Here is a 22,331-nt window from a genome sequence, read left to right on the forward strand (position 1 = left end):
CTGAGGCAATGGAATGATGGACCATGGGCTGGTGGGGAACCCAAACAGGCTGAGAACCTGAACTCATGGAGAACTCAAGGGGATGGACAGCCCAAGATGTTAGACCCCAAGATGTTAGAGACCCCAAAGTGCTGGAGAATCTGAGGTGATGGGCACCCTGAGATGATGGAACACTCGAGGTGACAGAGACCCCAAAGTGATGCAGACCCCAACTGGTCACCCTGGATATGATGGAGGCTCAACATAGTGGAGAACTTGAGAAATCAAAGTGTCAGAAACCCTAGAAACAGGCCACCCAGCCCAACAAGAAGAGGGAGGCACAGCTGAGGGGTCCCCAGGCTGTCCCCTCCCCCAGGCAGTGACAGCCACTCGGTGCTGCCACAGCACGCGCTCTGTCAGCCCCCCAGCTCCATCCCATGACCCACCTGCAGAGGTTTGATCTCCTGCAGCGACTGCAGCGACTGAAAGGGGAGAGAGCAGGGCTGCAGTGCTCAGCTGGGACAGTGCCAGAATGCCATGGTCCCCTGGCACCACCAGGATGCTCTGACCCATCAGGACCACCAGGGTGCCATGGTCACCCAGAACCACATCCCTGGGGAAGTCTCTTACCCGCCGGGGGCTTCTCTCCTGCACCTTCTCCTCCTCTTCTTCTTCCTCCTCTTCCTCTTCCTCCTCCTCAGGGTCCAGAAGGGAGGTGACAACCTGGGGCTCCTGCCACAGCTCTGGCAGCTTCTTGCCCTTCACCAGGATCTTTTCTTTCAGCTGCTACAGGAGGCAGGTCCGAACTCAGGGCTCGGAGGGGACATGGGGACACTGAGGTGGGCGTGCAGGTGGCCTTACCTCTGGTGAGGGGAGGTGGTGGGTGTCCTGCCCCTGCAGGGGCTGTGTCAGCAGCCTGTCCCCCAGGATGGCCTTCATGTGCCGGGCCATGGTGGCCTGCTGCTCCAGCCCGCAGTGGTTCTCCAGGGACAGGATGACGGGGTAGGGGGATTTCTGGGCATGGGGACGGGCAGCCCTCAGCACCTGGCACCGGCACCAGGCACTCGGCACCCCACACCCAGCACTGAGCACCCCACAGCTGGCACTGAGCACCCCACACTGGGCACTGAGCACCCCACAGCCGGCACTGAGCACCCCACACTGGGCACTGAGCACCCCACACCGGGCACTCAGCACCCCACACTCAGCACCCCACACTCAGCACCCCCAGGGCTCCCGGCCCCGGCCTCACCTCGAAGGCGGAGTCGCGGATGCTCTCGATGACGTCACGGAAGAGGATTTTGGAGGTGAGTGTGTGGCCGTGGTAGACCACAGGTTCCCCATCCGAGCCCTCCCAGCAGTCCAGCTCCACACAGCGGCACCCTGCCCTCAGCGCCCTGCCGCCACACCAGGGCCAGATGAGTCCCTGTCGCTCTTGAGCCACGGGACCTTCTGGGGCTCCACGGGGACCGGGGACACCCGCCTGACGTGGACACGCACCTGACATAGGCTTCGGTGCTGCTGGTGCCGCCGATCTGGTTGCGGGTCAGGTAGGTGTTGTGGGAGGAGGAGATGAAGTAGTGGCTCAGGGGCTGGCTCATGTCCTGGTGCACCTTGGTGTGCTCCTGGTTGAGGATGTCCCCGGCAGCCGAGAGCAGGTACATCATGAAGCCATCCAGCATCATCAGGTCCTGCCGCTTGGCTGCGGGACACAGTGGCAGGTGTCACAGAAGGCTGGCATGGTGCTGGCAGGGTGGCACCCTGGGGACTTGCCCCACTTGGAAGTCCCAATGGTGCCATGTTCATCCCTGACCTGGCACTGTGGCACCCGGGGGACATTTAAGTTCCCTCAAGTGTCCCACCTCCATCCTGATGGCACTCATCCTGCTGGTGCCACATTCCCTCTGGATGTGGCACGGTGATGCCCATGAGGCGTGGAGGTTCCCTGTCCCCACCCTGATGCCCTCTGTCCTCCCAGTGCCATGTCACCCCAGACCTGGCACTGTGGCACCCAGGGGGGGTCCCCTTTGTGTCCCATCTCCCCTCTGATGTCCCCCATCCTCGTAGTGTCACATCTACCTTAAGGGTGCTACTGTGACAGGGAGGTCCTTCACCCCTACCATGATGTCCCCCGTCCTCCTAATGCTGTGTTCACCCTGGACCTGCCATGGTGGGACCTGAGGAAGATGGAAGTCCCTCAGCAGTGTCACATCCATACCAGAGCTGGCATCACATCACCCATGGAACATGGAAGTCTAACTGCTGTCCATCCCCACCTTCACGTCCCCTGTCCCCAGTGTCACCAGGTACCAGCCAGGCCCTGTGTCGGATGGCTGACACTGGGGCCACCCTGGGAATGGACACCAGCTCAGTGAGAGAAGCCCATGCCCATTTGGGGGGCTGATGCCACCAATCAGAGCCCCGTCCCTGCATCCACGGCCTCCCGTGGCTCCGGCAATCCCACTGTCCCACCCCCTGGGCCCACCCTTCTCGTTGAGCTCGTAGGTGCGGATGATGGCGCGGGCCTGGCGCAGGCTGGAGTCCTCGCCCTGGTCCCTGAGGAAATCCTGCAGCTCCTCAGCTGACAGCACCCGGTCCTCGCCCGAGTAGTGCCCGAAAAGCTCCTCCAGCTCCGGCCGCCGCAGCAGCCGCCGGCAGAACTCCTCCAGCTCCCGGCCCTCCAGCCGCTCATTCCCCGAGTGGTCACACTCCTGGTGGGACACAGCCCAGCCTCAGGGACGGTCCCCTCCCTGTGTGGACAGGGCACGGCCACCCCCTGCCTTGTTCTGTCTGTCCCCTGGAGCTGGCAGTGCGTGTGGGATGAGTTTGGGGGTCTCAGCTACTGTCCCCTCTGTTCCCCCATGCAGAGCCCTCTGACCCTCCGCTCTAGGATAGAGCAGAGCAGAGCTCCGTGCCTCAGTTTCCCTAAGTGGAAAGGGACCTTGGGAGATGCCTAGAGGGACAGCTCTCCATGGGGGAGAAGTGTCCCACCTTGGGGACACACGGAACAGTGGCTGGGACAGCTCACCCCACCTCATCCCTCTCCACCATGTGCTCCTGATGGCACCCAAGCATTGGTGGCAGTGGGTGGCTTTGGTGTGAGGAGTTTGTCAGTTCTTTGTGCCGGGGAAGGTGATGACAGCAGTGGGCACAGGGGGTGATGCAGTGCAGGGTGGGTACCTTGAAGAGCTTGGAGGCATAGACATCGTCCATGTCGATGTTGAGCATCCTCAGCATGCTCTTCACCTCCCGGAAGGACATCTTGTTGTCTTTGTTCCTGTCTGCTCGCTGCAGGACCCCATGGATCCAACTGCACAGGGATAAGGAAACCACTCGGCATCGCTCACAGCCGTCCCCACCCTGTCCCCATGTCCCCAGAGCTCCCTTAAAGGATACTGGTCGAGCTTCTCCATCTGGCTCATGGCCTGCAGCCGCCCCATCAGCTTGGTGAGCCCCTGCACCCAGTGCCGGGCGTCCTCCTCGCCGCGGGCGGCCAGGTCCAGGTTCTTGCGGCGGCCCTTGAAGGCGAGGGTGAAGCAGTGGCGCTCGGGGAAGGCGGCCCCGTGCTTGCGCAGCCCCTCGGACTGGCGACCCTCGCTCACCCGCTCGATGTGCGTCACCGAGACTGCGGGGACACGCGCGGGGTGGGGAGGGACCATGGACGTGCTCCCTCGGCGGGTCACCCACCCGCCAGCATCCTGCAAGACACCCTGGGCTGCTGATGGCCACCCGCGCGTCCCCGCGGCGCCCCAGGGCACGGGGCTCGGCTCCTGTCGCTGCTGCAGCCGGGCTTAACCCGCTAATCCCAGGCGAGACAGGAGCCGTGGCCGCTGTCCCTGCGGGGATGGGGACGGGGACGCTGGCAGCGGATGGAGCCGCCCTGCAGCGGTGCCAGCTCCAGGCACCCATCCCAGACAAGAGGGTGGAACAGACGGGTGACGCCGCGGAGGGGACAGAGTCTGGCCGGGATGGAGACAGGACCTTGTGCTGACCCCAGGGCAGTGGGGAAGGGTGGGAGCCCTTACGGCTCCACACGGGGTGTACTGGGAAGTGTTGGAAGGCTCTGGGAGCCACTGCATGAAGTGGCTCCATATTCTGGAGTGGATTCATATCTTGGGTGAGGGTCTGGATCCCAGGCTTGGGGTGCAGATCCTGGATTGGGGTCTGGGTGCTGGGTGGGAGTCTGGGTCCTGGATTGGGGTCTGGGTGCTGGGGGATGTCTGGATCCAGGATGGGGATCTGGGGTCCAGGTCACAAGTAGGGATCCAGGCAGGGATCTGGGTCCCAGGGGGCATTTGGGTCACGGGTGGAGGTCTGGGTGGGGTCTGGATTGTGGAGTTCCATGTCCCAGAGTGGGGTCTGGTTCTCATTGGGGGATTTGGGTCCTGGGCTGGGGTCTGGGTCCTGGGTTGGGGTCTGGAACTCATGAGGGGTCTGGAGATCCAGGTCTTGGATGGGGGTGTGGGAACTGGGCTGTGGTTGGGGCCCAAGGTGGGGCTCCAGGTGCGGTTCTGGATGCTGGGAATGGATCTAGGTCCTGGGTGAGGGTCAAGGTCCTGAGGTAGGGCCTGTGTTCCAGATGGGGCTCCTGGATTGAGGTCTGGGTCTCACATGGTGTCTGGGTTCTGTGTGGGAGTCCAGGTCCAAGGTTGTGCACTAGGTCCTGGATTGGGATCCAGATCCCAGGTGGGAGTCTGGGTAAGGGTCGAGGTCCTTGGTGGGGCTCTAGGGGTGGGTTTGGGGCACTGCCCAGGTCCTGGTCCTCCCTGCAGCTCATGGCAGTGCAGGATGTGCCTCCTCATCCCCAAGCCCCCGTGGGACACTCACAGCTCTGGGGGGAGCGGGCGCGCCTGAAGCGTCCCTCGAAGCAGACGGTGACCCCGTCCTCCTGCAGGCGGAACAGCCGCTCCCGGGAGCCCCCCTTGGCCTTCACCTTCCAGAGCAGGGACCCCCGCAGCATCCGCTGGACGTCCTCGTCCTCCGTCAGGCCTGTGGGGACCAGCCCTGGGCTACTGGGGGCTCTGGGGGCACTGGGGGCTCAGGCTGGGAGTGGGGGCTTGGTGCACATCTGTGTGCACATCTGTATCCTATGGGATGGCAGGGGACAAAAGGGACAGATGGGAGGGGATGGGATGGGATAGGACAGGGTGAGAGGGACAGGGGAGGCTGATGGGATGAGACGTGAATGACACAATGTGACAATGCAAATGAGACAAGATGGGACAAGATGGGACAAGTAGGATTGGACTGGAGGAGGTGAGGCAGACCGGACTGGATGGGACAGAGTGGGCAGGACAAACATGACAGGGCAGGCAGGGACAAGATGGGGCAGATGGGAGGGGACAGAGTAGATAGGCTGGGGTGGAACAAACAGTTTGGGATGGGGCAGGATGGGATGGGTTGGGATGGGACAGGTCAGGATAGAACACCATAGGATGGGGCAGACAGGGCAGGATGGGATGTGATGGGACAGACAGAATGGGACAGGATTGGGTTGGAATGGGACAGGATTGGTTTGGAATGGGACAGGACAAGCAGAGGAGGACAGACAGGACAAACCACTGCCCTTGGGCCCCTTTGGAGCACAACGTGGCTGTTCAGGGGGGACGGGACAGGACACAGCAGTGGCACAGCCCAGCTGCTAAATCCCAGCAAAGCCACCCGGATCCTGCATGGATAGTGCCAGGACAGTGCCAGCAGCAGAGCTCAGGCTGGGAACAATGACGGGGTGGACTCAGGGGACTTGCAGGCCCACGCCTCAGCCAGAACTTTTCCATCTATTCACGGAGTGGTTATTTCCTCCCTTTTTTTTTTTTTTTTTTTTTTTTTTTTTTTTGGCAGCCATTCCTAACATCCCCAGGGGCCACATCCTGCTCTGGACAGAGATTCCATTCCTGGGCTGGGAAAGGGTGGTTTAGGGGCTCCCAGGGACATCCTGAGCCAGCCAGGGCCTCGGGGATGCAGCCACCAGTTGCCAGCACCTCCTGCATGGTCACATCCTGCCCAAGGTGCAGGCTGCAGGAGCACAGGGATGCAGGGACGTATGGACACATGGATACAGGTCCATGGGCGCAGGAGTGTGGATGCACGGACACTTGGGTGCATCGTGCACGTGGATGCACAGACACAAGGACACCTGGCTGCATGGATAGAGAGATGCAGGGATGTAGGGATACACGGATCTGCTGATGCAAGGACACACCAGTACAGGGATATTCAGGCAGTGGATGCACGGGTGCATGAGTGCATGGGTGCATGGATACAGACGCTCAGCCACGTGGAGTCACAGGTGCACACAGAGTTGCACTGATGCACAGATGCATGGAGATATGGATGCAGGGATGCATGGATACACAGGTGCATGGATGCACTGCTGCCAGGACATGGGCATGTGGATGCACAAGCCTTGGGATGCGTGGACAGTCACACACAGGCTGGTGCATGGGCATAGGGCTGGGTGCTCCAGAGCACATGAGGGATGCGTGGACATACAGGTGCCGGGATTCAGGGACAGATGGACACACAGGGGTATGGATACAGAGGGACAGGGACAGATGGATGCAAGGACACACGGACACAGGGACACACAGACACACGGGCGACACACGGACACAGGGACACACAGACACACGGGCATGGGCACGCAGAGTTGCAGCAGCTCCAGGTACCGTGTCCAAAGCCGTGGGGCACAAGGCCAGACCTGGCCCTTCCCACTGCTCCCGCTGCACACCAGCCGGCCGCTCCCGGGGACACACCCTGACCTTGCCGGGCACCCGCTGCCCCTGCCCGGACCAGTGAACCCCGGGTGCCCACTGTGCCAGGGCAGCACCCCTGGGCGGGGAAACTGAGGCAGGGTGTTGGGGAGGGTCCCGGGGAGTGGAACAGGAGCCTTGGGGACAATAACAATAAATACCTTGAGCAATGGGGCTCCTGTCACCTGTGCTATGGCCAAACCCTGACCCCACTGCCCCCCAACAGCTGGGGCCATGCACAGCTATTTTGGGCTTTCCTCGGGGACCCCTCCCATCCCAGGGGACCCTTTCCCTGTGTGGGGAACCCTCCCTACCAGCGGGACCTATCTGTCCCTGGGGACCCATCTCTGCCAGGGGGGCCCCACCCTGCCATGGGGACCCATTACTGCCGCAGGGTCCCCACCCACTTCGGGGACCCTCCCAGCCACGGTCCCTCCCGGACCCCTCTGGCACAGCCCTGACGGAGTTTCTGCCCGGTTCTCCCCGAACTCACCCATTTTCTTCAGAGCCCTCCCGGGCCGGCGGGAGCCCCCGGCACCGTCGGACGGGGCGCGGAGCAGCTCGGCGGCGGGACGCGCTTTCCTGCCGCAGATCATGACGCGGGACCCGCGGTGTTCCCGGCACTCCGCTGTTCCCGGCACTCGCGGTGCCCTGGGCCGGTGTAACCGGGCTGGGCGGTGGCGGAGGTCAGGGCTGGGGCTTGACCGGGGCTGGGCGGCCGGGCCGTGAGCGGGGCCGGCCTCGGGGAGGGAGCGGGAGGAGCCACACGGCAGCACGGGCACTGTTAACCGTTTGTGCCGGCCCGGGGAGAGCGGGGCTTCAGTGCTCACCGGGGCTCCAGTGCTCACCGGGCTGTCGGTGCTCACCGGGGCTTCAGTGCTCACCGGGCTGTCGGTGCTCACCGGGGCTTCAGTGCTCACCGGGCTGTCGGTGCTCACCGGGGTGTCGGTGCTCACCGGGGTGTCGGTGCTCACCGGGGCTTCACTGCTCACCGGGGTGTCGGTGCTCACCGGGGTGTCGGTGCTCACCGGGGTGTCGGTGCTCACCGGGGTGTCGGTGCTCACCGGGGCTTCAGTGCTCACCGGGGTGTCGGTGCTCCCCGGGGCTGTCGGTGCTCCCCGAGGTGTCGGTGCTCCCCGAGGTGTCGGTGCTCACCGGGGTGTCGGTGCTCACCGGGGCTGTCAGCGCTCACCGGGGCGGTCGGTGCTCCCCGGGGCCGCTCGGGCTGGGCCCGCACCGCCCCCGGCCTGGGCTCCTTCTGCCCCGGGGCCGCTCCAGCACCGGGAACGGGCCGGGGTCCCGGGTTCAGCCGGGTATTCCCGAAGGGCCCGGACAGCCCGGGGGTCCCCACTGACCCCCGCGGGGCCGCCTGCACCGGGGCCCGGCCCGGGGGACACAGCGGTCACCGCCGGGGAGCCCCGCTCTGCCCAGCCACCCTGGCAGCGCCACTGGGCACCCAGGGCACCGCCTTTGCCGTCACACCTCGGGCACTCAGTCCTGCCGTGCCAGCCCTGTCCCTGGGTCACGGGCTGGGTGGCACCGGGCCGAGGGGCCACAGGCAGCTGCCGAGAGCTCCAGGTGACCGTCCCCAGCGGTGGGACACGCAGGGAGGGGCAGCAGCGCGAGCTGGGGAGCGCCGGTCCCAGAGCCCCACGTGTGTGTGTGCAGCCGTGTACACACAGACCCGGAATGGTTCAGGCTGGGAAAGATCCCCGGGATCGTCGAGTCCAGCCTGTGCCCCAGCCCCACCTTGTCCCCAGCCCAGAGCACCCAGTGCCACTCCCAGCTGCTCTTGGCCATCTCCAGGGATAGGGACTCCAAACCTCCCTGGGCAGGCTCTTCCCAGGCCTGAGCACCCTTTCCATGCAGAAATTCCTCCTGATGTCCAACCTGAGCCTCCCCTGGCCCAGCCTGAGGCTGTTTCCTCTTGCTCTGTCCCTAGTTGTTGTTTTCCCACAAGCACCACTGAGGGTGGGTGGGGCAGGAAGGGACGGGTGACTGCAGGTTTCTCCCAAAGATCCACGGTGTCCCGGGGAGCAGGGAGGCCATCCCAGGCCTGGCTGGGCTGTGGGGACCAGGAGCTCCAGGACAGGAAGAGCAGGTGACTTTTCCCAATGCCAGGGCCGAAAGTGCTGCCAGCCCCTGGGTGGGACAGTTGGGCATCCACGGGTGAGAGCAGGGCAGACTGGAGCAACAACTGGGTAACATCTGGGCACCTTGAGTGATTCCTGAGTACCCTGGGGTGACATCTGGACACTTAGGGCAGCATCTGGGTACCCTGGGGGATATTGGAATATACTGAGGGAACATTGGGGCATCCATGGCAACATCTGGGCATCCTGGGTGATATTTGTGTGTCCTGAGCAACACCCGTGTACCAGAGCAATAAATGGGCACCCGGGACAATCTCTGGTTATCCCAGAGCAACATCTGTTCATGCAGGGAGACATCTGGGCAGCATCTGAGCAGCCTGGGACAGTATTTTAGTGCTGTAGTTCAAGAGTTGGGCAACTCCTGCAACATCTGGACCCCTGGGAACATCTGTGCAGTCCCTGGGCTGTTGTGAGGAGGGATAAAGCTCTTCCCGAATACTTTGGGGATGGGGAGACACCAGAGTCACCCCCAAAACGCATTTGATGCATTTGCAACCCACATGCCCGGGCTCTGCTCCAAGTTCTCTTCCTCCCATTGAAACTGCGTCCCCAGGAATTCAGCAACAAATGCCTCGACCCGGTGAGAGGACCGGGATAAACACCTCTGGCTGTAAAATCCGCAGCACGAACAAATCCCTGTGCGGTTCCTCCTCTCCCGCGGCGTTGCTATTTTCTCCCGCCCGCCAGCGGCTTGGAAGGGATCCCACGGAAAGCAGAGCTCGCATTCCCGGCCGCTTATAGCACAGCACGTGTCCCGTGAATCAGCGCTCGGGATCCGGGGCTCTGCCGGCAGCTGGAGCCAGCGAGGCCCTGCCGCTGTTCCGAGCAGGAATCCTGAGTCAGAGCTTGCAAATGGCTGGAGGTTTAAAAGGCTTTGCTGCTTTTATCAAATACATATATTATTATTGATTTCCTTTTATTTATTTCTCTTCAGTTGGCGAAGGAAATGTTTCCCCAGGGGATGTGGATGAGGTTTAGAAGGGTGGGGGCGGAGGGATGTTGACCCACTTGGATTTGGGATTTGGAGGAGGGATTTTCCAGATTGGAAAACTGAAGTGTGAGGCAAGGATGAAGCCAGCAAAGGGATGCTGAAAGCCGCTCTGCATCCCAATTCCAGGATCCAGTCCTGGACCAGGGCCAGGTGGTCCCCACGGCACCCCAGAACCTCCCACCTCCCCAGGGCACCTTGTTCTGCCAGGTCACACATGTCCCCATGTCCCCACAGCTCCCTGCCTTCAAGGAAAGCCCTTGGAGCAGAGAAGGAAGGAGCTTCACCTTGGGGGCCCAGAGACCCCGAATTCTGCCCCTTCCTTACTATGGGAATTAAGTTGGATAATGATTAACAGTGGATAAAAGTATACAGTGAATAAAAGAACAGTGGATAAAGTTGGGTAATAATTAACAATTGCTCTGCCTGACGCAGCTGTCCCCTCCCCGTGCAATGGGACCCTGCTCCTGCCCAGTGCCCCAGTGACACTGTCCCAGTGCCAGTGCAGTATCCAGCTCTCCCCGTGCAGTGTCCCAGGGCTGGTCCAATCCCCTGGGACCTTTGGTAAGTGGCTCCATTGCATTGTCCCCATGCCTGGTGCATTGTCCTGGTGTCACAGTACATGGCCCCACTGTCCCCATGTGTGGCCCCAGAATCCTGGATGAGTATCACAGGATCCCAGAATGGTTTGGGTTGGAAGGGACCTTAAAGCCCATCCAGTTCCAGCCCCCTGACAATTGGCAGGGACCTTCCACTGTCCCAGGGCACTCCAAACCCTGTCCAGCCTGGCCTTGGACACTTCCAGGGATCCAGGGGCAGCCACAGCTGCTCTGGGCACCCTGTGCCAGTGTCCCAGAGCATCCCTGTGCTCATTCCTGTCTGCCTCATCCTGCTGCACAGCCCAGCTGGGTGAAATCTTGTGGCCCACTAAGCACTGTCCCTGTGCCTGGTGCAGTGTCACTGCCCCATTGCTCTGTCCTCTTGCACAGGGCCCCTGTCCTGGGACGTGGTTGCAGTGTCACTGCACTGCCCTGTCCAAAAGCTCTGTCCTGGGACTCTGTCCCAGGGCTCCATTCCTGGGCCCTGGCCTGGGGCACAGGTTTGCTGTTCGGGTGCTGCAGCACACCTGGGACACTGCCCTTAGACACCGTCTCACTGTCCCCATGCCCTGTCCCGGTGCAGTGTCCCAGGGCACTGCCCCCATGCCCTATCTGTCCTGGTGCAGCTTCTCTGTTCCTGTGTCCTGTTTCACTGTCCTGGTGGACTCTTTAACTATCCTGGAGCACTGCCCTGTGCACCGTCCCTGTCCTGTCTCACATTGTCCCACTGTCCCTGTCCGCTCCCACTGTCCTGGCTCACTATCCCTGTGCACTATCCCTGTCCCGTTGTCCCTGTTTCACTGTCCCTGTCCCCCTGTCCCTGTCCCCCTGTTCCTGCTGTCCCTGTCCCCCTGTCCCTGTCCCGCTTTTCCTGTCCCCCTGTCCCTGTCCCTGTCCCGCTGTCCCTGTCCCCCTGTCCCTGTCCCTGTCCCTGTCTCTGTCCCGCTGTCCCTGTCCTGCTGTCCCTGTCCCCCTGTCCCTGTGCCCCTGTCCCTGTCCCGCTGTCCCTGTCCCTGTCCCTGTCCCTGTCGCTGTCCCGCCGTGTCCCCAGCGCTGCAGTCCCTCCCTGTCCCCGCCAGGCGGCGCTCTGTCCCCTCGCTCCGCGCACTGCACCGGCCGGCCGCCAGGGGGCGCGCGCGCCGCGCTGGCTCCGGGAGCGCAGGCGAGGGAGGCGGTCCGTTCCGGGAGCCGCGCGCTGATTGGGCGCGGCGCGGAGGGGCCGATGGAAGACGGGCGCTGATTGGGCGCGGCGCGGAGGGGCCGATGGAAGACGGGCGCTGATTGGGCGCGGAGCGGAGGGGGCCGATGTAAGACGGGCCCTGATTGGGCGCGGCGCGGAGGGGCCGATGGAAGGCGGGTAGTGATTGGCCCCGCGCCGTTCCCGCACGGAGAGGGATCCCTGGGCCGGGGCCGTGCGGGGCCGGTCCCGCTATGGAGGAGCCGGGCTGCGGGGCGCAGTTCCGCGCCGCCGTGCAGGTGATCCAGGGGCTGCCGCGGAGTGGTGAGTACGGGCCGGGATCGGGGCCGGGCAGCCGCGGCGCCGGCGGCTCCGCTGACCGTGTCCCGCAGGTGCGTACCGGCCCTCCTACGAGGAGATGCTGCGCTTCTACAGCTACTACAAGCAGGCGACGGCGGGGTGCTGCCAGGGCCCGCGGCCCGGCTTCTGGGACCCCATCGGCCGCTACAAGTGGTAAGAGCGGGGGGGTCCCGGTCCCGCTCCGGTTCGGGTCCGGTCCGGTTCCGCAGCCGCGCTCACGGCCCCGGCCCCGCAGGGACGCGTGGCACAGCCTGGGCAGGATGTCCAAGGAGGAGGCGATGGCCGCGTACGTGGCGGAGATGAAGAAGGTGGCCCAGAAGGTAACGGGGCGGGCGGCGGGGCCGGGCCGGGCGCTGCGCGGTGCCCGTGTCCAGCCGCGGCCCTCCGCAGGTCATTGACACCGTGCCCATGGACGAGACCACGGAGGAGATGTTCCGCTACTTCGAGCCGCTCTACGAGGTGATCCACGACATGCCCCGGCCCCCCGAGTCCTTCTTCAAGAGCAGAGGGGGTGAGTGGGGGCGGCCGTGCCCCGGCTGTGCCGGGAGCATCCCTGCCCTCGGCGCTGCCCTCCGGCACGGCGCTCCCGCTGTCCCCGGCACCGGCCCCGGGCCACGTCCCGCTGCTGCTCCCTGGGCACGGGATGGACACACCGCATCCCCCCGACCCTGCCGGGGCACTGCTGCCGCCCAGGGGCCCTTTGGGCACACCCTCTGTGGGACACAGGTGTCCCTTTGTGTGACACATTCTGGGCTTTCTCTCCTCGAAACTCTGAGGCGAGGATTTGAGCTCCGGCTCCAAGCAGCCCTTGGCTGCTCTCCGTGTGTGCAGCGGGGCAGGGATCAGCTCCTGGGGAGCTTGTGCTTCCCCTTGGCGCTGGCCCACGCCGGGCAGGGCTCCGCCTCGGCTGCTGTAAACATCTGGACAGGCCGGCCAGCTCCCGCACGGAGGGACGTGGAGAAACAGGGCTTGAGAAATGGGATTATTTGGACCGGTTTGTGCTAGAGGAGAATCCTTCTCAGCCCTTTCCATGCCTCTGGCTGTGGTCTGGTGCCAGGAGGGGACTGGGGACCTGTCCCACCTCCAGTGCGGGGCTGTGCTGGGTGTGTCTGACTGCTGAGGAGCACCCGAGGGGGCCAGAAAGGCACCGCCAGTGGATCAGCTCAGCAGCACAGGGGCTTCCATGGCTCATTCACAGCAGGGGTGTGACCTGTCAGTGGTCTGGGGGAGCCCTGGCAAACAGCCTCGCTCCTGAGGCATCTGTCCTGTGCTTGTCACCCCCTGCTTCCAGCAGGGATGCCACGACCAGTTGTCTGTGCAGCCTGGCCCCAGGGCGGCCGCTGGTGCCTGGAGCTGAGGTGCAAAGCACTGAGCTCTGGAAGGTGTTGAGTCATTTGTGTTAAAGGTTCCCAAGCCCTCCTTCAGACACTGCAATCGCAGCTTTTGTTGCTCTTGACCGGAGCAGAGAGGGGATTTCAGTGTGTGGAGCTGGGAGTCTGGGCAGCTTTGGGCTTGTTTATTTACAAAGACAACACATTATAAAGTGGCGCTTGGAACCCAAATCGTGGATGGTTCCGGGTCCCAGCAGGTCTCCAGTGGGTGTGACTTTCACCAGAGTCTTGTGAACGTGGCTGGCTGGAGCCAGATCTGTCCTGGTGCCGTGTGAGGTGACAGGACCCTGCCTGCACCCACCACTCTGTGTCACAGCCCAGCCTGAGGAGGATTTGGGAATGGGGAGGATCCCAGAGCAGGACAGCCCTGGCACTACCCCTGTGTGGGTGCAGCTGCCCTTGTCCCCCTCGGGGTGTCCCCTGTGATGCCAAAGGCAGGCTGGGGACAGCAGAGAGGTGCAGGCAAGGAGCAGCAGGGCAGCGTTGCCACACTCCTGCCTGCCCAGGAGCAGGGAGCAAAGTCCCGTGGGCCCCTGGAAATCTGGCTGGGATTAACCCCGTGGGCTCCCCGGGGCGCTGGGGAGGGCTGGGCCCCTCAGGCCTGCTCAGGGTGCTGCTGCCCACACAAGGCTCCTCCAGCCAGTGCTTCTTGCATTGAGCTCTTTGTTACCGAGGGTGTGCCGAGGGCTGTGGGCACTGCCAGGGGACAGGACTGTCACTGTCACTCACCAGTACTGATCCTTCTGCCTGCTGCCACAGGGGCTTGGGGACAGGGATGCCCCAGCCTCTCCTGGGTGAGCAAGGTGGTCTGCCCAGGGTAAACCCACGGGTGTTCACATGGATTCCTGGGCTGTCAGCAAACAAAGCCGGCTCCTCTCCTTCCCTGCCAGCTGCTGGCACCTCCAGAGGCTGCTGGTCCCTGACACCTGCATGTCCCCAGCTGTGCTGGCAGGGCAGCCCAGGCACAGGGAGCCAGCAGTGCAAGGACAGCACGACTGAGCCAACAAAATGACTCTGCTCTGCCTCTTCCCTCCGTGCAGAGCGCCAGGGGCAGGCAGGTGGCCGCAGCCAGGATGTCCCAGCTCCAGAGAGCCCCAGAGACAGCGTGCCTGGGGAGCAGCAGGACAGGCAGCACATGCCAGGTTGGTGTCCCTGGTGTGGTCCCTGGCAGAGACCCCATGGAGCAGGCACTGGGGCTGGGGCTCCATCCACCCGTGGGACTGTTGGCTTCAGGCACCTCTGCTCCAGCCCTGCTGGTGTTCCAGGCACTGCCCACGTCACGGGGCTGTTCCGGGGTCCAGCTCTCACTGGGGTAACCCTGCACACGGGTTGGCTCTGCCTCACTCCTGCCTGTGCAAAGGGCCCTGACTCTCCTAAACTGCAGGGACAAGGGGAGGCTGTTGCCTCATCACTGGGAAAATACCACCCTGGAAAGTCTGTGATCCATGAGAGGAAGTTCTCTCTTGGCTCAAGCCATGTTTGCTGCTTCCTTGGCACCGGGATTCACAGTTCCAAGCCGTGGCCCTCCCTGGTGACACCTCAGCCCTGGCTTTTCTCTCACAGCCCCTTGCACAGTCACCCTCTGCCATCCTGTGCCCCCCTGAGGGGCCCCTGGCTGTGCCCTGGGGTGGGCAGGGTGCTGCAGGGAGGTTCCTCCTCCTGCTGCAGTTCCAGCCTTCCCCCAGGAGCAAATATGGTCACAGAGCGAGCACCGGTGTCCCAGCCGTGCCAGCCTCGAGTGCTGGGGCTGGCAGTGCCCAGGCAGCTGGGCAGGCTCCCTGCCTGTGGGTATTGTGCCAATGGGACACGGTGGGCAGCAGAAGGGGGAATTCAGTCCTTGGGTTCATGGCCATGATCTGGGCCATGTTCACAGAGCTGCTTCTGCCCCAGCAGGGCCTCAGTTTTCCTCTCCTGCCTTACCCTGGGCATGCACATCCCTCGTTCCACCTGCTGCCCTCTGGACGCAGCTGGGCACCTCTGCCCTGCCGGGGGCTCAGCCCTGTGCTTCCCTTCCAGGAGCTGGGCTGGCTCCTGCCCCTGAGGTGCTCGAGGGGAGCCAGGTGATGAGTGACTCTGAGGGGGACACGTTCTGTGACACGCTGGAGCAGATGGAGCCTGAGAAGGTAATGGACGAAGCGCTGGAAGCTTTGCCATCCCTGCCCTGCTCATGCTGCACAGCACCACCAGCCTGGGAGCCTCACAAAACCTGCAGGGACACCCTCCTGCACCTCTCTGGGCTTTGTGTCACTCGTGGAGCCTGGTCCCTGTCACAGAGGGGACTCTGAGGAGCCTCCCCAGCTCCTCCGTTCCTGTGGTGCAGCTCTGGTGGGGCACTGGGGGCTGTTGGGGTTGGGCAAGATCAGCAGCTCCACATGGATGCCATCACCTGGTGTGTTCCCCTGCCATTTCTCCATGCTGCCACGGGCCACGTGTGGCACTTGAGGTGCCATGGTGAGGCCCAGTGGATCTGGTGGAAGGGGGAGGAAGCCCCTCCTCTTTTGCCACCTCAAGTCTGGGCACCTCATTCCCCTCAGGTGTCGCCTCCCCAGCCAGGTGCTGGCTGTTTTACCGCTGGGATTCAGCTTCGCTCGGTCCCATGCCCCCTCCACCCCCAGAAATGCCACCACAAGGCAGGGAAGGACTCCACTGCTGCCCTGGCATCCCCCTCCCTGCCCTGGGGAGGGGAGTGGGGGTCTCAGGGGCCTTCTCTCCCATCTCCTAGGCCGGGCAAGTGCGGGTGCTCACCCCAAACAGGCTCCAGGCTGGGGCTGAGCCCCCAGTGCCCCACAGCGCTGGGCAGGGCGAGCAGGGCGAAGGCAGAAGAGCCGAGGGGAGCAGCAGCACCGACCTCACAGCCCTGGGCTCCGAGACAGGTGGGTGCAGATCTTGTCCCTGCGCCCCTTCCTGCTGCTGCCCCAGGGGCTGGGCTGGGCTGTGGGGGTGGGCAGCCCCCACCACCCCCAGGGGACCGAGTTTGGCTCCAGAACCTGCGGTTGGGTCATCAGTAGCTGAAGAAAGTCACAAGTGTCCTGTCTCTGCATCCCTTGGTCCTCAAGCAGTTCAGTGGCTTTCGTCCTCCAGGACACAGCCCTTCCTTTGCCCATTTCTTGCAGTGGTACTAATTTGCCTAAATTTGGAGGATGCTCTGCTGGCCCTTCAGCGCCAGACAGGGAATGCAGATCCTTGGCTCCCTGTGCCCAGCTCCTGCCCCTGGTGCAACCACATCAGCAGTGCCTTCGGACGTGGGTGGTGCCAGGGGTGAGCTCTGCCCATGCAGGGGGTTAAGCTGGGCCCTGTGCCCTGCAGGCCTTGGGGACAGCAGTGCCACTCACCTGATGCCACCCACCACTGCTGCTGATGTCTGGGGACCACCAGGCCTCGAGCTGTGCCACTGCACAGGAGGAGCGTCCTGCCACCGTCTGTGCTGCCCCCAGACATACCCGGCTGCCCTGGGGTGGCATTGCCACCCTCACCCGTGGGACTGGTGCCATTGCCTCACCTGGGCACAGCCCACGTGTCTCACCCTTTCCCCTGTTATTTTTCCCTTCTGGGCTGCTTGACCTTGGCAGTGAACTTGTCCTGAGGCCGATCAGGCCGGGCTGGGCTGTCCCCTGGGGCTGGCAGTGAGTCCCTGCCTATGTCCCACTCACAGCCTGGATTATCCAGGTATTTGGGCCCTTTTGTTTGGGCCAGGGGAGGACAGGGACAGGGAGGAGCTGGCCCTGCGTGTCCTGCCCAGTGGTGGCACCTTCACCGGGTGTCACAAGGTGGCCCACACCCAGCACAGCGTGCACCCTGTTGGTGGGCTGGCTACCACCACGGCACTGGAGGGACACAGTGGTGCAGGCCCTGGGGACAACCTGGGTGCTGCTGGTGCTGCCGGGCAGGGAGCGGCTGTGGCAGAGGCAGCCTCTGGCAGGTGCCCCGTGGAAGCTGCTGCTCACCCACGGGTGACAGCACGGGGTGGGCAGTGCCGGCCCCGGGGCCCCCGGGCGGCGCTCAGCGTGCCCGTGGCTGTGCCCGCAGATGTCCGGCTGCCCGGGGGGGACACCGGCAGCAGCCCCGGGCCGGCGGCGGGGCTGGCGGCGGAGCTGGAGGCACACGTGGCCAGCACGGTGCGGGCGCTGCAGGAGGAGCTGTGCCGAGTGCAGGAGCGGCTGAGCCGGCTGGAGATGCTCGGCGCTGCCCAGGTACGGGCCGGGGGCAGGGCTGGGGACACCGGACCGGGGCAGCAGGGCTCCGCTCAGGACAGGGCTGGCCCTGGTGTGGGGACCCCACGGTGGTTGGTGACACATCCGGGCAGAGCCGAGGCTGGTGCTGCCCTGATCCGGCCCGCGGCGCACACGAGGAGCTGCTGCCCCTCGCTGCCATTGCCTCCCGCATTCCCACGGCTCCTCTCATTCCCGCTGCCCCTGGGTCCCGGCCCAGCTGCACCGTCTGCATCCCCCGCAAGAGCCCTGCGCAATGCCCAGGCCATTCCGTCCCTGTCACAGGGGCTGGCAGGGGGCTGCCAGCCCCACCTGCACCTCAAACCCTCTGCTGTTTTGCAGGGGGACGTAGCTGGGACAGACCCCAGCCTGGCACTTGCTCCAAAGGTGAGTTGAGGGTGGAGGAAGCGCTGTGGGGTGGCCCTGCTGTCCCCCTGCCCACCCAACAGCCCGCGGTGGCCTGGGGACACAGCTGGGGGAGGTCAGGGGAGGGATCCTCAGCTGGGGAGCAGGTGACATCGTGGGGACACGGCCTCGGGGATGGCGGTGTGATGCATGATCTCCAGAGGAGGAGAGATGGGACCGGACCCACCGAGCGGTGGCAGCGGTTCCTTTCAGCAGAGAGCCGAGGCGGTGTTTGGTGACATCGGTGACACCTTTGTCCCCTTCCCCACGCCAGGCGATGTCCCCGTGGCGCCTGACCGCGTCCCCGCGCACGCTGCTCTTCCTGGCCACCTGGCCCTTCGTCACCCAGTGGCTGCTGCATCACTGGCAGGGCAGGAAGAGGTGACCACCACGTCCCCGCCGCTACTGCCACCCCTCCTTCCCCATCCCGCTTCGCACGAGCCGGGGAAGCGCCACGGAGCCACGCAGGAATCGCCTCAGCAGGCACGGGGCTGTGCGGGCCGGGCCCGCCGGCGGGGACACCCCGGCCACCGGCACCCACACCCCGGCCACCGGCACCCACAGCCAGGGCCGGGCCCGCCGGCGGGGACACCCGGCCACCGGCACCCACAGCCCGCCGGAGCGGGGCTGGCACCGCCGCGCACCGAGCCCGGGCGGCCGCCCCACCGCTGCCACGCACAGACGGAGCGGGACCCGCTGCGGCCCCGCGGGTGCCAGGGACAGCCACCGGGGCCAGGGGGTGCTGGGACATCACCGAACCTGCCTCAATTAAAGTTGCCTTTTCGGTTCAGCCCCGCTGCCTGTGCCCTGCGAGGGGAGGGGACCGTGGCCAAACGCTCCGGCCTGGCCACCTGCTCCTGTCCGGCCACTGTCCCCAGCCGGTCACCTCTGGTGGTAGAGGGGCAGGTGGTGGCCGTGGCTGCCATGTCCCCCGTGCAGGGACTCTGTCTCCAGGCCCCAGCCTGTCGCTCTGGCCGGGTCCCACGCCACGCTGAGGGTTCCCCCCACGCGAGGGGTGGCGGTGTCCCCCCGTGCCAGTGTAACCCCCACGCTGTTCCAGGAGCGGCTGGGGACCCCCGGGACCTCCCTGGCCCCGGGCCCAGCGGTGCCGTCCCGGGGGTCCCCGGTGACCGCTTCCCCGGGCCGGGGGGGCCCTGCCGGTGTGGGGCTGGACGGGGCAGGTTCCCCCCGCTGGTGACACAGCGGTGACACGGACCCCCACCCTTCCGCGGGCTGTGCCCCGCCCGGCCGTGAGGCTCCGGGCCGTGGGTCCCACAGGGACCTATCCTGTTCCCCCCTCAGACACGGAGCCTCAGTAGCCTCCCCAGGGCCGCCCTCCGGCCCGTCCATGGCTCCCCCCAACCGTGTGTCCCCATGGCGTGTGTCCCTCAGCGGGGCCCCCCAAATCCCCCCAGAGCCCCCAAAGGCCGCGAGCCCCTCCCCGCACCGTAATCGTGGGGCCCGAGGGGGACATGGCCACGGTGGGTGGGGGCGGCAGGACCAGGAACGGGACCAGTACTGGAACGGGCACAAGGCCCGGGACCTCCCCATCCCCCTCCTCCCCCTCCCCCCGCACCCCCACAGGCTTCGGGAGCGCAGCCCCGCACCGCCCCTGCAAAAAGGGACGCGGCGCCTTTAAGAAAGGTCGTCTTTTTGCTTCGGTTTGTTTACATCTTCCTCCGCCGGCCGCAGCACTGCCGCACCCGCCCAGCGCCGGGATCCTTCCGCTCGCCCTCTTTCCCCCGGGCCGGCGGACCCCCGGAGCCCCTCCCGGCCCCTCCACAGCCCGGCCCGGCCTTGTACAACCCCCCGGGTCCCGGGGTGGCAGCACCGGCGGCGGCGCCTCCGCCACGCGGGGACTCTTTTCGGACCGCGCCACAGCCCCGCCGTGAGGGGGGTGAGCGCGCGCGCTGCCCTCGGCGCGGGCCTGAAGGTCGCGGGGCGCGCGCGGCCCCGCGCACGGGGACTCCCCCGCAGCGTGGTACGGCCCGGTCCCGCCCCCGTCCCTTCGCGATTAGTGGCGCCGCGTAGGAGTGACGTCCATTCAAGCCAATGGCGGCCAGGCCCTGCAACGGCCGGGGGCAGGTCCCGGCGGGCGGGCCCGCCCCCCGCGCCCGCCGATTGGCCGCGAGGCGGCACCGCCCGCGCGCGCGGGGCCGTGGTGGCGGCGCGCGGCGCGAGGCGGGGGCGGGTCCCGACGCGCGGCAGGGCGGGGCGCACAGGGCGCCTGCGCGGGGAGGGGCGGGGCGCGCGCGGGTATAAAGCAGGCAGCGGCCGCCGAGGAGAGGCAGTCGGGAGCGGGCGGCGGCGGGTGCGGGTCGGGCCGTGGGGTGGGATTGCGGCGGGAGCGGCGGCGGCGGCGCGTGCAGTGCGCGCGGGGAGGCGGGCCCGGCGGCGTTAAACTCCCCCCCCCCCTCCCCCGGGCCATGTCCCGGGCGGCCTGAGCGGGGCCGGCCCCATGAGGCGCCGGTAGCGCCCGTCAGCGAGCGTAGCCCAGCGCAGCGCTATGGCCGACGCGGCGCCCGCTGAACCGGGGCCGGAGCCCCAGTGCGAACCGGAGCTTCGCTCCGAGCCCGAGGCGCGGCCGGAGCCGCAGTCTGAGCCCGAGCCGCAGCCCGAGCGCGGAGAGGCGCCGGCGGAGGACGGCGATGCCGAGCGGCTGCCGCCCCCCGGGGCGGAGGCGGCGGCGGCGGGCGGCGCCGAGGGGCGGCCGCCGGCGGGTGGAGCGGGGCGTCCCGGCCTGGGCCCTCGGTACCGGGCAATGGGACGCACCGAGGAGTGGCCGGTGAAGAAGAAGCACCGTCGGCGGCCGTCGAAGAAGAAGCGGCGCTGGAAGCCGTACTCGAAGCTGAGTTGGGAGGAGAAGCAGCAGTTCGACGAGCGGCAGAGCCTCCGCGCCTCCCGGCTGCGGGCGGAGATGTTCGCCAAGGGGCAGCCGGTGGCACCCTACAACACCACGCAGTTCCTCATGGAGGACCATGACCAGGAGGAGCCCGACCTGAAAACCGGGCTGTACCCTCGGCGAGCGGCAGCCAAGTCGGACGACACGAGCGAGGAGGATTTCCTGGACGACGCGGCGGACGAGGACGGGGGCAGCGACGGGATGGGGGGCGACGGCAGCGAGTTTCTGCAGAGGGACTTCTCGGAGACGTACGAGCGGTACCATGTGGAGAGCCTGCAGAACATGAGCAAGCAGGAGCTGGTGAAGGAGTACCTGGAGCTGGAGAAGTGCCTCTCGCGCATGGAGGAGGAGAACAACCGGCTGAGGATGGAGAGCAAAAAAGCCGGGGGGGAGGCGGTGGACCCGGCGCGGGTGCAGGCGCTGGAGCGGGAGGTGGACAGGCTGCGAGCCGAGAACCTGCGGCTCCTGAGGGAGCAGGAGCTGCCCCGGCAGGAAAAGGGCCCCTGCAAGCCGGGGGAGTGACACTGGGCAGGGGGGCGCGGGGGGGTTTTTACAGTGCTGGGTGGAACATTCGGTCCTTGTACAGAGTCGCCGCGGACCCTTTTTATGGGCTCAACTGCAGCTGGGGGCTCCGAGGGCTCCCCCTTTTTTAGGTGGCTGTCACGGGGCGAAGGGGGGTTGATGTATTGGTGATATCTGGTTTATGGTTTTTTTGGTTGGGGGGTTTTTTTGGTTGGTGTTTTGGTTGTTATTTTTTTTCTTTTTTTTTTTTTTCTTTTTTTTTTCCCTTTTTTTTTTTTTTTTGTGTCTAAACCAAAAAAACTTTAAAAAAAAATTCCCCAGGAAAGCTGTAAATTGGCCAAAACTGACTATAAAAGATACAGAGGTCTAATAAATTTAATTACTTGTAACTGTAATAGTTTTGGTGTGATTTCTCGAAAATAATCAGAATGGCATTCCACCAGGGAATACATCCTGGATTATTTTCATCGTGTTATAACTGTTGTTTGATTAAACTTAGTTGTAATTCCCTGGTTAACCCTTTTTGTTATTATTTTTCCCCATTTGTTTTCAATTTTAATTCTGCTTAATGAGCTGAAATAGTTAAAAGTGCCTGGAAAGGGGGTAAAATGGTGTGTGATGGACAGAGGGCACCTCACTGAGGAAGGAGTAGCCTCAAGTCTGTCTTGTTTGCCTACGGCTCACTTAAACTTGACTCTTGTTTCCCCGCAGCTCTGTAGGAATCCAGGAATCATTAACTGAAATCTGGGCAAAAACTGCCTAAAAAAAATCTACTTCAAGCTACAAGTGAGAGGAAAAACCTTAAAGTTTTGGAGCAGCCCAAGGAAAAGTTTTGGTAGTCAGCACTTGGCCTCCGAAATGGCTGACGAGGGAGTAGGGAAAGGCGATGGCTCAA

The 22,331-nt window shown here is 64.5% G+C and overlaps 3 protein-coding genes across 8 annotated transcripts in view; 2 read left to right on the plus strand and 1 right to left on the minus strand.

The window, feature by feature from the left end:
- The window catches only part of PLCD3 (phospholipase C delta 3), an 11,792-nt gene extending 4,363 nt beyond the window's left edge, over positions 1 to 7,429 (minus strand). The window contains exons 1-10 of one of the 2 annotated variants that reach the window (XM_066336681.1): positions 7,225 to 7,429; positions 4,807 to 4,968; positions 3,376 to 3,604; positions 3,160 to 3,289; positions 2,465 to 2,690; positions 1,480 to 1,681; positions 1,232 to 1,376; positions 841 to 993; positions 610 to 765; positions 426 to 461 (exon numbers count right to left, since the gene is read on the minus strand). In XM_066336681.1, coding sequence (XP_066192778.1) covers positions 426 to 461; positions 610 to 765; positions 841 to 993; positions 1,232 to 1,376; positions 1,480 to 1,681; positions 2,465 to 2,690; positions 3,160 to 3,289; positions 3,376 to 3,604; positions 4,807 to 4,968; positions 7,225 to 7,327 — 1,542 coding nt within the window. In that variant the 5' untranslated portion in view covers positions 7,328 to 7,429. The remainder of the gene's footprint in view (positions 1 to 425; positions 462 to 609; positions 766 to 840; positions 994 to 1,231; positions 1,377 to 1,479; positions 1,682 to 2,464; positions 2,691 to 3,159; positions 3,290 to 3,375; positions 3,605 to 4,806; positions 4,969 to 7,224) is intronic. The other variant, XM_066336680.1, reaches the window with a different exon arrangement.
- Positions 7,430 to 11,870: 4,441 nt separating this feature from the next.
- Positions 11,871 to 18,512, plus strand: ACBD4 (acyl-CoA binding domain containing 4). 5 transcript variants are annotated; one of them, XM_066336731.1, is made up of 10 exons: positions 11,871 to 11,972; positions 12,041 to 12,161; positions 12,244 to 12,328; positions 12,399 to 12,519; positions 14,440 to 14,541; positions 15,416 to 15,522; positions 16,122 to 16,272; positions 17,426 to 17,589; positions 17,893 to 17,994; positions 18,287 to 18,512. In XM_066336731.1, the coding sequence occupies exons 1-10, from the start codon at positions 11,903 to 11,905 to the stop codon at positions 18,395 to 18,397; spliced, it is 1,134 nt and encodes a 377-aa protein (XP_066192828.1). In that variant the 5' UTR covers positions 11,871 to 11,902; the 3' UTR covers positions 18,398 to 18,512. The 5 variants fall into 5 exon arrangements, with proteins under 5 accessions (XP_066192828.1, XP_066192829.1, XP_066192830.1 ...); XM_066336732.1 differs by having other exon boundaries at positions 17,950 to 17,994; XM_066336733.1 differs by lacking the exon at positions 17,893 to 17,994.
- A 1,834-nt stretch (positions 18,513 to 20,346) lies between these two features.
- Positions 20,347 to 21,831, plus strand: HEXIM1 (HEXIM P-TEFb complex subunit 1). The gene has a single exon (XM_066336729.1). The coding sequence runs from the start codon at positions 20,519 to 20,521 to the stop codon at positions 21,434 to 21,436; it is 918 nt and encodes a 305-aa protein (XP_066192826.1). The 5' UTR covers positions 20,347 to 20,518; the 3' UTR covers positions 21,437 to 21,831.
- Positions 21,832 to 22,331: the final 500 nt, after the last annotated feature.

Source organism: Sylvia atricapilla, chromosome 27 (genome assembly GCF_009819655.1).
Source record: "Sylvia atricapilla isolate bSylAtr1 chromosome 27, bSylAtr1.pri, whole genome shotgun sequence".
NCBI classification, from domain to species: Eukaryota; Metazoa; Chordata; class Aves; order Passeriformes; family Sylviidae; genus Sylvia; species Sylvia atricapilla.

What these genes read in the sequence shown, in the direction of transcription:
- ACBD4 (XM_066336731.1), top strand. Translation starts at nt 11,903, where the DNA reads ATGGAGGAGCCGGGCTGCGGGGCGCAGTTCCGCGCCGCCGTGCAGGTG. An exon ending in AGATGCTCGGCGCTGCCCAG is followed by an intron (nt 17,590 to 17,892) that starts GTACGGGCCGGG and finishes TCCCTGTCACAG; the next exon opens with GGGCTGGCAGGGGGCTGCCA. An exon ending in GCCTGGCACTTGCTCCAAAG is followed by an intron (nt 17,995 to 18,286) that starts GTGAGTTGAGGG and finishes TCCCCACGCCAG; the next exon opens with GCGATGTCCCCGTGGCGCCT.
- HEXIM1 (XM_066336729.1), top strand. Translation starts at nt 20,519, where the DNA reads ATGGCCGACGCGGCGCCCGCTGAACCGGGGCCGGAGCCCCAGTGCGAA.